Genomic DNA, 14,908 nt, shown 5'->3' with positions numbered 1-14,908 from the left:
CTCTTGCAACAACACAGGAGAAGACTCTACACATGGACATCACCAGATGGTCAACACTGAAATCAGATTGATTATATTCTTTGCAGCCAAAGATGGAGAGGCTCTATAGAGTCAGCAAAAACAAGACCAGGAGCTGACTGTGGCTCAGATCATGAACTCCTTATTGCCAAATTCAGACTTAAATTGAAGAAACTGTGGAAAACCACTAGACCATTCAGGTATGACCTAAATCAAATCCCTTATGACTATACAGTGGAAGTGAGAAATAGATTTAAGGGACTAGATCTGATAGACAGAGTGCCTGATGAACTATGGACGGAGGTTCGTGACATTGTACAGGAGACAGGGATCAAGACCATCCCATGGAAGAGACATGCAAAAAGGCAAAATGGTTGTCTGAGGAGGTCTTACAAGTAGCTGTGAAAAGAAGAGAAGCAAAAAGCAAAGGAGAAAAGGAAAGATATTCCCATTTGAATGCAGAGTTCCAAAGAATAGCAAGGAGAGAGAAGAAAGCCTTCCTCAGCGATCAATGCAAATAGAGGAAAACGACAGAATGGGAAAGACTAGAGATCTCTTCAAGAAAATTCGAGATATCAAGGGAACATTTCATGCAAAGATGGGCACAATAAAGGACAGAAATGGTATGGACCTAACAGAAGCAGAAGATATTAAGAAGAGGTGGCAAGAATACACAGAAGGACTGTACAGAAAAGATCTTCATAACCCAGATAATCACAATGGTGTGATCACTCACCTAGAGCCAGACATCCTGGAATGTGAAGTCAGGTGGGCCTTAGAAAGCATCACTACAAACAAAGCTAGTGGAGGTGATGGAATTCCAGTTGAGCTATTTCAAATCCTGAAAGATGATGCTGTGAAAGTGCTGCACTCAATATGCCACCAAATTTGGAAAACTCAGCAGTGGAAAAGGTCTGGAAAAGGTTAGTTTTCATTCCAATCCCAAAGAAAGGCAATCCCAAACAATGTTCAAAATGAGTGCACAACTGCACTCATCTCACACACTAGTAAAGTAATGCTCAAAATTCTCCAAGCCAGGCGTCAGCAACACATGAACCGTTAACTTCCAGATGTTCAAGCTGGTTTTCCAAAAGGCAGAGGAACCAGAGATCAAATTGCCAACATCTGCTGGATCATCAAAAAAGCAAGAGAGTTCCAGAAAAACATCTATTTCTGCTTTATTGACTATGCCAAAGCCTTTGACTGTGTGGATCACAATAAACTGTGGAAAATTCTGAAAGAGATGGGCATACCAGACCACCTGACCTGCCTCTTGAGAAACCTATATGCAGGTCAGGAAGCAACAGTTAGAACAGGACATGGAACAGACTGGTTCCAAATAGGAAAAGGAGTTCGTCAAGGCTGTATAGTGTCACCCGGCTTATTTAACTTATATGCCGAGTACATCATGAGAAATGCTGGGCTTGATGAAGCACAAGCTGGAATCAAGATTGCAGGGAGAAATATCAACAACCCCAGATACACAGATGACACCACGCTTATGGTAGAAAGTGAAGAGGAACTAAAAAGCCTCTTGATGAAAGTGAAAGAGGAGTGAAAAAGCTGGCTTAAAGCTCAACATTCAGAAAACAAAGATCATAGCATCTGGTCCCATCACTTCATGGCAAATAGATGGGGAAACAGTGGAAGCAGTGTCAGACTATTTTTTTGTGCTCCAAAATCACTGCAGATGGTGATTGCAGCCATGAAATTAAAAGATGTTTACTCCTTGAAAGGAAAGTTATGACCAACCTAGACAGCACATTAAAAAACAGAGACATTACTCTGCCAACAAAGGTCCATCTAGTCAAGGCTATGGTTTTTCCAGTGGTCATGTATGGATGTGAGAGTTGGGCTGTGAAGAAAGCCGAGTGCCAAAAAAATTGATGCTTTTGAACTGTGGTGTTGGAGAAGACTCTTGAGAGTCCCTTGGACTGCAAGGAGATCCAACCAGTCCATCCTAGAGATCAGTCCTGGGTGTTCATTGGAAGGACTGATGCTGAAGGTTAAACTCCAATACTTTGGCCACCTCATGCGAAGAGCTGACTCACTGGAGAAGACCCTGATACTGGGAGGGACTGGGGGCAGGAGAAGGGGACGACAATGGATGAGATGGCTGAATGGCATCATCGACTCGATGGACATGAGCTTGAGTAAACTCCAGGAGTTGGTGATTGACAGGGAGGCCTGGCGTGCTGTGATTCATGAGGTCGCAAAGAGTCGGACACGACTGAGCGACTGAACTCAACTAAGACTATCAGGTGTAGCTAGCCCCACCCTAAAATCCATTGTGACCAATTCCTGCCCTAAACAAAGACACTTCCATGAGGTATGACAAATTACCTCCCAGAAGGTGACAGAAGAGGCCAGAATCTCTTTGGGCAAAGTCAAATTCTTTATTACAGATCACTACTCCGTCTGCTTCCATCTGCACTATACTATGACTCCAGGACTGAGGACCCTAATCACCACCTCTTCACATGTTGCCAAATAACCACCTCTCCTCAGCTTCTACTGTTTTCATGTTTCCTCCTTCAATCCTGTTTCAGCCTCTAAGTTTTCCTCAACTCTTTGAGTCTCTAAGAAATGTAACATTTTGATACATTTACATATACTTTAAATCAGATGGAGAAGTTCAGTTGTATCTACTTTGTTTTTTATTCACTATCTCCATCCAATGGAGGATATAACTTGAGGCTCTACTGTTATCCTTCATAACCTATGGACTCTTGGTCTTGCTAATACCAAATCATACCTTCAATTTACATACATCTTTTGAGCAACTGTTCTGAAGTTCCTTTTAGCATGTTATATTCTCAAATTCTGTTAAGCAAAATAAGTTTCAGGAAAATAACAGCCTCCATAATTCCTTTCTTTCCATTTTAAATTACTCGTCGACAACTTTACAAGTGGTAAGAAATGACTCACAGATATACTTAAAAGTACTCAACAGACAGCTAAATGGAATGAAATGTTTCTTAGGGCAGTCATCACTGTCATTTATTCCAATTAAATTCAAGGTCTTTATATCTTATCTCTTTCCTGAGCTGTGGAAGTTCTAGTTGGGGCTTCCAGAGAGGTGAATATCGGTCAACCTCCACTTCCACTTTTCTGCGAGTTTGGGCTTGGAGAAATGAGCCAAAGAAAATGGAAACAGGATGCTAAACAGAACTGAATCAACATAAAGTGATCCCAGAACAGAGGGATGGAACAAACTTCTTAGGTTAGAAAATACTGCCAAGAACCTGTTTCTAATTAGAATCAGCATCTGCAAAAACCTCACTAGGCAGGTAGCAGTTAAGTAGACAAAACACTAAACTGCAGTCAGGGGACTGGGTTCTAAGCCCAAATTCCCAAATAACCAAAATCATTAGCAAAAGCAAAAGCAACCAGTAAGTACTAATTTGTAGGGAAAGAAATAGAGCAGGTGACAAAAGAACAATATTGTGTGTGTGTGTGTGTGTGTGTGTGTGTGTATGAATACTTAAGGTGTTATGATAGAAATAAAATTCAAACACTTTAGGACCAGAAGAAATCAGAATTAAATTAATCTGACTGCCCCAGTACATAAGAAAACTTTTGAATAATCATTGCCCTTGTATCTTAGGATGAAAGGAATAATTTTAACTCTGATGTAGTTAAACAATGGCTTTTTTTAAGAAAAACATTTTCAACTTTATATCAAATTAATGATTACATATGTATCATAAAATTAATAAATCAAGGAAAGTTTTCTATATAATTCACATCAAATGTAACAGTCTCTTCACTGATTCTTTGTACTGAGAAAGGGTATTCTCATTGTCCCCCTCATTCTTAAGACTAACAACAGAATTTTTGTAATCTTCAACTTCTTTCATACTAAGGAGCTCTTCTTTACTTAATTCTGGATTTTTCTCAGCAGCTTTAATCTGGAGAAGGGTTTCCAGAATGTTTTTTTCTGAGGCGCTATCTTTCCATACATACTCTTCCATGTCTGCTTCAGTCTTCTTTTTCTCCCACTCTTCAGTTTTCTGAAAGAAAAAAAAAAACAAAAAACGTTCTCTGATTTCTGGTCAACACTTTGCATGTTCACCTTGATTCACCTCCCTTATCCAGCACAGCCGCCTACCTGCACCAACAGCTGGGGGCCACACATTCTTATTACACGAACACCTCGTTACCCTCACTGATTCTATCCGCAGGATTTATACTTTATCTGCCCTACAGATGGCACTTGCAAAGCAAGACTGTTTCCCAAAAGACACAGAAAACTCACTCCTTGCAGCTTTCTAGGCTCTAAACTCGAACACAGCAAACATTTCTGAGGTTAAAACAACGAGCGCTGAAAGGAGACTGTATTTATCTTTGTAACATGCCTGTGGGGTGACAAGGGGAAGACCAATTATTATAATAAAAATTAAAATATAAAGTTTGTGTGATTTTTAGTTATAATGACTATATATTCTAGAATTTTGTTTTGTTATTATCTTTACTTTCTGTTCCTAAAATGGAAATAATTTTCAATACTACTTATTTTTTCTTACAGAAATTATTACCATGTTATTTTAGGCAACACTGGTAGGTTTTAGATTAATATAATTCAGATTTATGATTTAAATGAAGATGTAACATTCTGTGAAAAAAAAAAATCAAGCAATACAGCTCATATGTAATACACCCTGGTTCAGAGAAGTGCTGAATACCAGCCACATTCTTTCCAAATTAACACATAACAGTATTGTGAGCCATAGGCTATTATGGAATGAGCCACCAGTTTTACAACATTTGAAGGTGGTAAACCCCCCAAATTATAAAGTTTTTAAAGTATTAAAAGCAAAGGCAGGTTTGTAAGGCTGTCAGAGATCACATTCTAACTTTGAAAACTCCTCTTGAAATAGACCACAGCTTGAGCAGACAAGAGCTCCAAGGAGCCTCAGAACCAAATGAGTTAGCAAGAAGGAGGCAGTTTCCATCCATGCCACCCTCCCATCCCCACTCCCGCCCCAAGAGCTCCTGAGAAGAGAAAAGCACGAGCAATCTGTCCCTCAAAGGATGCATAGGAGCCCCGCCAAAGGCAAACAAGCCACTGGGGACACCACTGACTCAGCAAACCCCACTTGGATCACTAAAGCCCCGGGGAAGAAGCTCCCCCACCACAGAGACCCACAAGAAGAAGAAACCCTCCTTTAATCCTTCAAACTGTGGACTCTCTTCTTCAAGAGAAACAAACAGACACAGAGAGTTTCCTCAGCTCCTGAATTCCTCAGCCGAGTGGGGTCTCTGTGCTCGAAGCTCCCGTGTGTCTGCCCCACCTCCTTACGCTGAATTCACGGCTGAGGACAATGTTCCAACTTAAGTTCTAGAAACATCTTATCCAGCTGAAAATCAACTCTGTGCCCCCTTTTACCTGGTAGGGGAGGTTTTAGGCTTGGTAGAGGGGCAGGGAGAATATGAAATAACTTCTTCTTGTGCCCTGTCCCCAAACCTTGTTGCAAATAACTTCTAACAGCCAAACTCTAAGTCTGTACATTTTTAAAAAAATAACTGACAAAATGATGCTACCCTGCCTAGCTTTCACTCTAATATATGAGGAAGGAATAAATGTCAAAGTAAATGCCCTAACAAAGTAAATGCCCTTAACAAAGTAAATGCCCTAAATTAAATACATTACTGAGCCTATCTACTCTTGCCAATGCTTTAAATGTTCAAGACAGTGTCAGAGTTTCTTCATAATTCTAACTTACAAGTGAAATAAACTGAGATCAACGAACACATTTTATAAAGCATTAAGTAAAACAGTCATTCCATCTCATTCTGAACTGTTAGAAAGTAAGCAATTAAGAAACTTAACTGTTTAAAAAACTGTTTCACCTAGGTTTATCTGGATTTTCTTAATTGACTTGAAATAGGTGCTTAAACAGAGGAGCTAACCACATTAAATCCACTAATAATTTCCAACGTTTTTAATCTTCCCCTTATATTTGGTATATACAATTCTACATTGGTCTCTGAGATGTGTTTACAGTTGTGCCATGATATTAATTCCTCCGCACTCAAGGTGCCCCGTGAGCCTGGAGCAGCAAGGACACCCACAAGCGTCCCCCTCCTTCATTCATCTCAGGAGAGGATTTTCTGTGTGTGCAGCGACATGAAAAACACTGATTCCCAGGTGGCTCTAGTGATGAAGAACCTGCCTGTCAATGCAGGAGACATAAGAGACCTGGGTTCGATCTCTGGGATAGGAAGATCCCCTGAAGGAGGAAATGGCAACCTGCTCCGGTATTCTTGCCTGGAGAATCTCATGGACAGAGGAGACTGGCAGGCTACAGTCCGCAGGGTCACAGAGAATCTGGCACAGCTGAAGCAACTCAGCATGCACACACGTACACTCACCGCTGTTCTAACCAGTCACTGTCAGCGGCAAGCTTAACAAAACGCTTGTTTTTCCATATACTCTAGCTTTAGGATCCAAACTCTGCCCAGCTCAGTATAACTTCCAAGTTAACAATCTTCAAAATTTGAATACTTACTATATACCCGGTACTTCAATACTTACATGTATGTAGTAATTAATATAATTTGTATTAAGACCTACTGGATTAGATTTTAACATCTCTACAGATAAGAAAACTAAATATTACAGAAGTTAAACACAGGGTCACAGTCACCCGGGAATGGTTCAGAGCGGCACATATGCCGTAAGTTATGTAACCTCTCCAAAGAAGGTGACAATGGCAACCCCTAATCAAACAGATTACTACTTTTCTAGCAACAGGCATGAATATTCACACTAAATGGGATAAAAAAAGGCTATAAATAGCTTCTCATCCACTTCAGATCTCATTTTGCCACCCAATAAGTCATGAAAAGACTAGCGATTTCCAAAGCTTTTGGAAAAAACCCTACATGCCTCGGTACAACTAAGCCTGTGAGCCACAACTACTGAGCTCACACTCTTAGAGCCTGTGCTCTGGGCAACAAGAAGCCACAACAACGAGAAGCCCATACATCGCAACTAGAGAATGCCCACACACAGCAATGAAGATCCAGCACAGCCAAAAATAACTAAAAAAAAAAAAAAAAAAAAGTAATCCCAATGGACCCCTGCCTGGAATCCCTTGAATTCTGGCTCCTGGCTGGATCTGGCTAATGGGAGGAACCAGCAGGAGACCTAGAGAATGACGGACAGTGAGGTCACCGCTGTCTTCCCAACTCTCTCCCTTATGGAAACCATGCTCCACAGCCCGCCAGGCGGCCCACACCCCCACAGCTTGCAGCGCTTTCATACATGGGGTGCGGTGGCACCCCACTCTCACCACCTTGAGGACGGCACCCTTACTTGTTTCTGTTACTGAACCTTTGTAAAATGTCTCCTTAATAAAACATCCTGAAAATGAAGAAAAACAAAAAAGCAATTCCAAAATAATCTTCTAGTCTTTGTAAATGATAAAAAAGCAATAATATTTTACACAATGCTTGTCACTTCAGAATACTTTTCACTTAAAGAGGTATAGATATAAAATCCTTGAGGGGAAAAAAAAAAACTAAATTTTTTTTTTTAATTTTACATTATGATTTCCACTTTCAAATAGGATGTAACAGGTCACAGCCTGCCTCTGCTTTGGCTTCACCCAGAAAAAAAGCTAGGCAATAAAGATACCAGAGAGTTCCAGAATCAATAAGGACTAGATGAATGTGAATTCCAAGCTGCAAGGATATGGGAAGCGTCCTTCTGAAAACCCCTACCCATTTTCTTTCCTGAGACCATTTTCCAATTCTGTATGAGACTGGCACCTGGCCCATGTGGAAGGACTCTACTTGGGAAAAGAGCAAAGAATGAGGTTCTGAGCTATCATCCAGGGTTTGTGTGACAGACTGGAAATGAAGAGACCCAAACATGACTGGTTTTAGTTCTGGGACTACTTCTAGAAAACTGGGGAGGCTGAATCAAGCTTCTAAAAAGCAAATCTCTTGTGATCTTGTAATGTTTAGGGGGCAAAGTCCTACTAGAGGGAAGCCCTGTTTCAAACACACAACCAGTCTCCCTCACAAGACGTCTATCTGCTAGATTCTGCTGCAAGGGCTAGAGGTTATCAAGTTAAGTTCAAAACCTCAAAGGCACAAGTGACTCTTAAGCAGGCTCTGAGATGCGGAAGCAGATTCACCAAGTTCCTAAACAAAATGCCGGAACTGAACTGAAGTCGCTCAGTCGTGTCCGACTCTTTGCGACCCCGTGGACTGTAGCCCACCAGGCTCCTCTGTCCATGTGATTCTCCAGGCAAGAATACTGGAGTGGGTGGCCATTTCCTTCTCCAGGGGATCTTCCCAACCCAGGGATCGAACCCAGGTCTCCCGCAGTGTAGGCAGACGCTTTAACCTCTGAGCCACCAGGGAGGCCCAAACAAAATGCCTAAGAAAGAGACAAAAGTGAACAAAATGTTAAAAAACTACCCCAGCCCTGCTCCAGCTCAATTATGACTGGATTAAAGTGATAAGCCCGTGATCCTCTCTGCCTGAGAAAAAAGAGCCAATTCTTTCTGATGGATGACATCAGATGGTAAAGAATCCACATGCAATGCATAAGACATGGATTTGATCCCTGGGTTGGGAAGACTCCCTGGAGGAAGGCATGGCAACCCACTCCAGTATTCTCGCTTGGAGAATCCCTAGGGACTGAGGAGCCTGGTGGGCTACGGTCCATGGGGTCTCAAAGAGTGGGACACAAATGAGTGACTAAGCACAGCACAGGTCCTTCACACATAATATCTGTCACGCAAATTACTAGACACTTCAGACATTTGAAGAAAATCAGTCAATACTGTTGATAGCCGGTGCATGTCCTTCTAAATTCATTTTTTAAAAGCAAAGCTATGATTACCTTTCATATATAATTTTGTACCATGAGCTGTAATTCACTGCCAAATTTTTATTGCTTCTGAAATTCCACCCAGGACTGAAGTGGGCAATTGTAAAGAGTTTCTTTTTTTTGAAGAGTAGTTGGCATGTATTAATTTTAAAGCATAAACAACAGATACTCAAATTGTTGGGGGAGGGCACTTAAAAATAACCCATGTAAGCTCAAACTGATCATCATTTAGGCAGAGTTTAATTAGTTTGTAGACTTCAATTTTAATACCTCAAGCACTAAACATTTACCATTTCACCATCTGACTTAGGTATGTATACAACACATATACGTATATATGGTCTCTTTTCTTCCTTGCCTACCACAAGGGAACCTGCTCTGATTACATTCCTAGAGGAAGCAACCTTCCATTCAACATGATCCTGTTCTCTTGTCCACACAGTCAGCTCTATTATTCACTTACTCAGTACATATTTGTTATTCAACTACTGTCCCAGGCACTGTGCTCTCCTGGAACTGCCAGTCTAGTATATGGAATGTGGAGCTGAGTGGGAGCTGTCAGATGAAGGCTGTGATCCCAGTAGAGGAAAGAGTATCCATAAAGGCTGGAGGCAGGAACGGGCTTAGTACGTTCAGGGCTGAATGCAGGCCAAGGTGAGGAAAGTGGCATGGGATGAGTAAGCACCTTACATATACTTCTTCATTTAACTCTCACAGCAACCCTATGGGGTAGTACTATTCATATCTGTTTCACAGAACAGGAAATTGAAGCCCAGAGCAATAATCTGTCTCAAATCATACTGCTTCTCAGTGGCAGAATATGTTACAAGGAACATAGAAACACAGTAAAAAAACACAAAAGAATAACTTAATTTCAAACTATCATCTTTCTTCTCATTGTAAGCGTTACTTCAATACAAAGAAAAACACAATAGCTACTTCGGGCAATGGTCAGTGAATTCCAATGTAACAGACGGCAATGAAGCATCTGTTTCACTAAACTCACGAATATGTCACCTTCTACCATCTTATTTATAACTCCCTTTGCCTAGGACATGAATCACTGTAATATTCCACTTCTCATGATTACAAGTAAGGCATTGTGCTAGAGAACGGAAAACAGTTTTACTATTAAAAAAGCCCAAGTTACTAAAAAATCATAAAAAATAGGAAGAGGTTAAATATCTGTAATGGATTAAAAAGTTACTGACAACTATTTTAGTTACCAAACCTCAACTTTTAACTGAATATGTCAGAGAATTCAATTCAAATCAGATCAGTTTTAAAAAAATGTACTGAAAGCTAATATGCCAGACAGACACTGTACTAGATGCTGGGAATATAAAGATGAATGAAATACACTGTCCTGTCCTCAGTGACCGCACAGTCTAATAGAGCTTGGCAGACATGCATACGGGCAATAACCATAAACATAATGAAAGGAAGGCTAACTGGTGGAGGGAGGCAGGGAAAAGGAAGGGAGGAGACATCTAAGAGAGGTCACATGTGAGGTTTATTAGAGAATTCATATGAAGTTGCAAGGCTGATCAATTTGAAAAGGTATTATAAGCAAAGAAAACAGTACATGCAAAGTTATGGAAGAACACATTTTGTTTAAGTTATAGGGTATATAACCCACACTTCCTGAGCAGCTGGTAATGAGGTGGTCACTTAGTCTGTGTCTGACTCTTTGTGACCCCAAGGACTATAGCCCACTAGGCACCTCTGTCCATGTAATTCTTCAGGCAAGGATACTGGAGAGGGTTGCCATTCCCTTCTCCAGGGGATCTTCCCCACTCAGAGACTGAACCCAGGTTTCCTGAATTGCAGGCCAGATTCTTTACCATTTGAGCCATGAGGGAAGCCCAATGAACTGGTTCAGTTCAGTCGCTCAGTTGTGTCTGACTCTTTGCGACCCCATGGACTGCAGCATGCCAGGCTTCCCTGTCCATCACTAATTCCCAGAGTTTACTCAAACTCATGTCCATTGAGTCGGTGATGCCATCCACCCATCTCATCCTCTATTGTCCCCTTCTCTTCCCGTCTTCAATCTTTCCCAGCATCAGGGTCTTTTCAAATGAGTCAGTTCACCATCAGGTGGCCAGAGTATCAGAGTTTCAGCTTCAGCATCAGTCCTTCCAATGCATATTCAGGACTAATTTCCTTTAGGGTGGACTGGCTGGACCTCCTTGCTGTCCAAGGGATTCTCAAGAGTTTTCTTCAGCACCACAGTTCAAAAGCATCAATTCTTTGGCACTTAGCTTTCTTTATAGTCCAACTCCCATATCCATACATGACTACTGGAAAAACCATATCTTTGACTAGATGGACCTTTGTTGGCAAAGTAATGTCTCTGCTTTTTAATATGCTGTCTACTAGGTTGGTCATAACTTTTCTTCCAAGGAGCAAGCGTCTTAATTTCATGGCTGAATTCACCATCTGCAGTGATTTTAGAGCCCCCCAAAATAAAATCTCTCATGTTTCCCCATCTATTTCCCATGAAGTGATGGGACCAGATACCATGATCCTAGTTTTCTGAATGTTGTTTTAAGCCAACTTTTTCACTCTCCTCTTTCACTTTCATCAAGAGGCTCTTGATGAAATGAAGTGGTAAATTTGCTGTAAATAGACATACTAAGGAGTTTAGATTTTATCCCAAGTAATGGGAAAACACTGAAGAATTTTATAAAGGGATATGATATAACAGATTTGTTTTTTACAACAATTACTTAATAGCAATATGGAAGATGGATAAGACAGGAAAATCAATAAGGCTATTATAGTTATTCTGATAAAAAATGACAAAGACCCATACAGGATAGTAGCAGTAGGGATAAAGAAGAAAAAACAGCTTTAACAGACGTTTAAAAGCTAGAACTGAAATGATCTGGTGAGTTATCAGGGGAGATAGGGAAGGAAGAAAAAAGTGTAACTTTCAAGGTTCATGACTTCAGTGCTCGCTTCGGCAGCACATATACAAGTTTCATGACTTCAGCCACTGGATGGAAATTTTTCTTAATGACCTTTAAGTATATGATAGGCTCCTCAGCATCAGATATAAAATGAAGTCTTGCCTGAAGGCAGAGAGATATGAGATGTATCACTTTACTGTATCATCATCCTACTCAAGAACAGCTGCCTACTGCCTACCACATTAAGTGAAAAAAAAAAAAAAAAATTCTATGTACGTATGATACACAAATCCTTCCTTTTTCTTGCCCCTTTCATTCTAACGCCCATATCACACCCTCAGGGCTAATACTAGATACATGTACAAAAACTGTCTTTTTTTTTGTTTAAAGATTTTTTTTTTTAATGGGGACCATTTAAAAAATCTCTATTGAGTTTGTTACAATATTACTTCTATTTCTTGTTTTGGTCTTTTGGCCACAAGGCACATGTGATCTTCGCTTCCTGACAAGGGATTGAACCATACCTTCTGCATTGGAAGGCAAAGTCTTAACCAGTGGACCACCTGGAAGTCCCCAAAAACTGTCTAGGAAGAGATATATCAAACCTTCTAATCAGTTTCTTTATTAACAAAATCCAGACTGGGGAAATTATTCACAATCAAGAGCTCAGCAACAGAGCCTTTAGAATAAAATACATCTGGGTCTCTCCTCTGGAGATTTTGATTCTGCATGGTCTAAGTATCTGTAACTTAGAAAAGCTTGACAGGTGAGTTTGATGAAAGCCCCAGCTGAAAATCAGTTATGGAGACAGATAAATTTTCAATTAAAAGTTAAGTTTTAAGAACTAGCAGCTAAAGTTCAGGTTTGATTTCATCTCTTTTGTTTCCTAATATTTTCCCATGGAAGTTGAATAAAACTAAGTAATATGATACCATGAAAAGAATGTGAAACTCTGAAGCTGCAGTTCAAGTCTGAGTTTCTTGGGTTCACAAACTCTGTGGCCTCGGGCAAAATACTTGATCTCTCCTTTAAGTCTTAACTTCTCAGGGGAATGAAGGTTATGAAGGTTATATAATGAAGAGGTTATAATAGATAAATTAACATTCTATTAACATTGTCAAATATGAAATTAGCATCATGAATTAAAACTCACAGAAGCAAAGATTTGTAGATAACTTCTAAAATAATATAGAATTAGAACAAGTTTCCTTTAAATATTTGGGAAAAAACACATAATCAAATGAAAAACAAACCTGATCATCATATAACCCAAATCATACGTCCATGAATTAAGTACCTCAAATTGTTGCAAAGACATCTCTTAAACTTTGGGCATAATTATTGATTGTTGATTATTAATAATCTTATTAATAGATCATTAAAAAGCTATACCAGTAAAAAATTATTGCTAACATCTAACAAGTATGCTACATTTTATGTTACTGAAAAATGAATTTGTTCGTAACTCTGTCACTTTACTTTTTTAAGATGAAAAGGTACTTCAAATGTCTGTTTTTGGATAGCCAAAAGAATACACAATGTTTCAAGAGCTGTCAATCCATGGCACATGGACTAAGGCAAGTTTTGTACTCAAGATAGTAAGACAGTGTAACTTGCTGTCTATGCAATGTAGTCAGACAAATAAGAGGCACAAATATATCTGAAAAGAATTAATCTCCAAAATATATAAAGAACTCATGCAACCCAACAACAAAAAAAGAAACAATCTGATTAAAAAACAGACAGAGGATCTGAACAGACATTTTTCCAAGACAGACACACAGATGGCCAACAAGCACCTGAAAAGGTGCTTAACATCACTAATCAATGGTACCACCGCACACTGTTAGAATGGCTATTACCAAAGAGACAATAACAAGTGTAGCTGAGAATGTAAACTGGTGTGGCCACTATGGAAAACAGTATGAAGATTCCCCAAAAAACTAAAAACAGAACTACCATACGATGTAACAGTTCCACTTCTGGGTATTTAGCTGAAGGAAATGAAAACTCTAACTCGAAAAGATATTTGCACCTGTTCACTGCAGGATTATTTATAATAGCCAAGGCTATTACAACCTAAGTGTCCATGAATGGATGAAAGGATAAAGAACAGTCAATCAGTCATAGTTGCTCAGTCATGTCCAACTCTTTGTGATCCCATGGACTGTACCAGACTCCTCTGTCCATGGGATTCTCCAGGCAAGAATACTGGCGTGAGCTGCCATTTCCTTCTCCTTGGATCAAACCTGGGTCTCCTACATTACAGGCAGATTCTTTACCATCTGAGCTGTAAGTGGTGCGTAGATATGCAATGGACCATCGTTCAGCCATAAAAAAGAAGGGAATTCTGCCATTTGCGACAACAGGGATGAACCCTGTGGGCATTACGCTAAGTGAAGTAAGTCAGAGAAAGACAAATACTGTGAGATCTCACTTATGTGTGGGAATCTAAAACAACAACAAAAACCTCATAGAAGCAGAGAATAATTGCTGGTTACCAGATGCTCGGGGTGGGCAAAATAATTGAAGGTGATCAAAAAGTACAAACTTCTGGTTATAAAATAAATAAGTCACAGGAATATAAATAACATACAGCCTGCTGGTGACCACAGTTAAGAATACTGTATGGTATACTTGAAAGTTGCTAGAAGAGTAGATATTAAAAGCTTCTCATCACAAGAAAAAAATGTTTATGTATGGTGGTGGAAGTTGACATATTGCTTGAGTACGTATCAAAGCCCTGAAGAATGTACAATAAGTAGAGAAAAATAAAAAATTAAACAGCAAATTATATAAACTTTATAAAACTTTTATAATATTTATTGTTAAATATTATAGTATTTATTACTAAGTCAGCTTGCTTCCACTAGTATTCTTCAATAGGAGAGTGTTTTCTCCCTAGGTATTAATCTCCATATCCAACACCACCACGCACACAGGCAACTAATAAACATGTGCCTATCAATTAATAAACAGTTCATTTTAATGAAAGCACTCTTGATATTTGCTGTGAAAATGGTTTTCTCTTTCATAAACACTACAACAGTGAAAGAGGTGCCTTTTCAAACATCTAGTAAAACGCTACCGTGCACGCTCACACTCAGTCGTGTCCGACTCTCTGGGACCC

General features: G+C 39.7%; 1 protein-coding gene across 2 annotated transcripts in view; it reads right to left on the bottom strand.

The window, feature by feature from the left end:
* Positions 1–2,394: 2,394 nt before the first annotated feature.
* The window catches only part of MRPS35 (mitochondrial ribosomal protein S35), a 45,412-nt gene continuing 32,898 nt past the window's right edge, over positions 2,395–14,908 (bottom strand). The window contains exons 8-9 of one of the 2 annotated variants that reach the window (XM_061125193.1): positions 4,277–4,376; positions 4,006–4,031 (exon numbers count right to left, since the gene is read on the bottom strand). In XM_061125193.1, the coding sequence (XP_060981176.1) occupies positions 4,290–4,376 (87 nt within the window). In that variant the 3' untranslated portion in view covers positions 4,006–4,031; positions 4,277–4,289. Of the gene's footprint in view, positions 4,032–4,276; positions 4,377–14,908 lie in introns of both variants that reach the window. The other variant, XM_061125192.1, reaches the window with a different exon arrangement.

Source organism: Dama dama, chromosome 22, assembly GCF_033118175.1.
Source record: "Dama dama isolate Ldn47 chromosome 22, ASM3311817v1, whole genome shotgun sequence".
NCBI lineage: Eukaryota > Metazoa > Chordata > Mammalia > Artiodactyla > Cervidae > Dama > Dama dama.
Note: the sequence above shows the minus strand (reverse complement) of the source record. Positions and strands in the feature narration are given on the sequence as shown.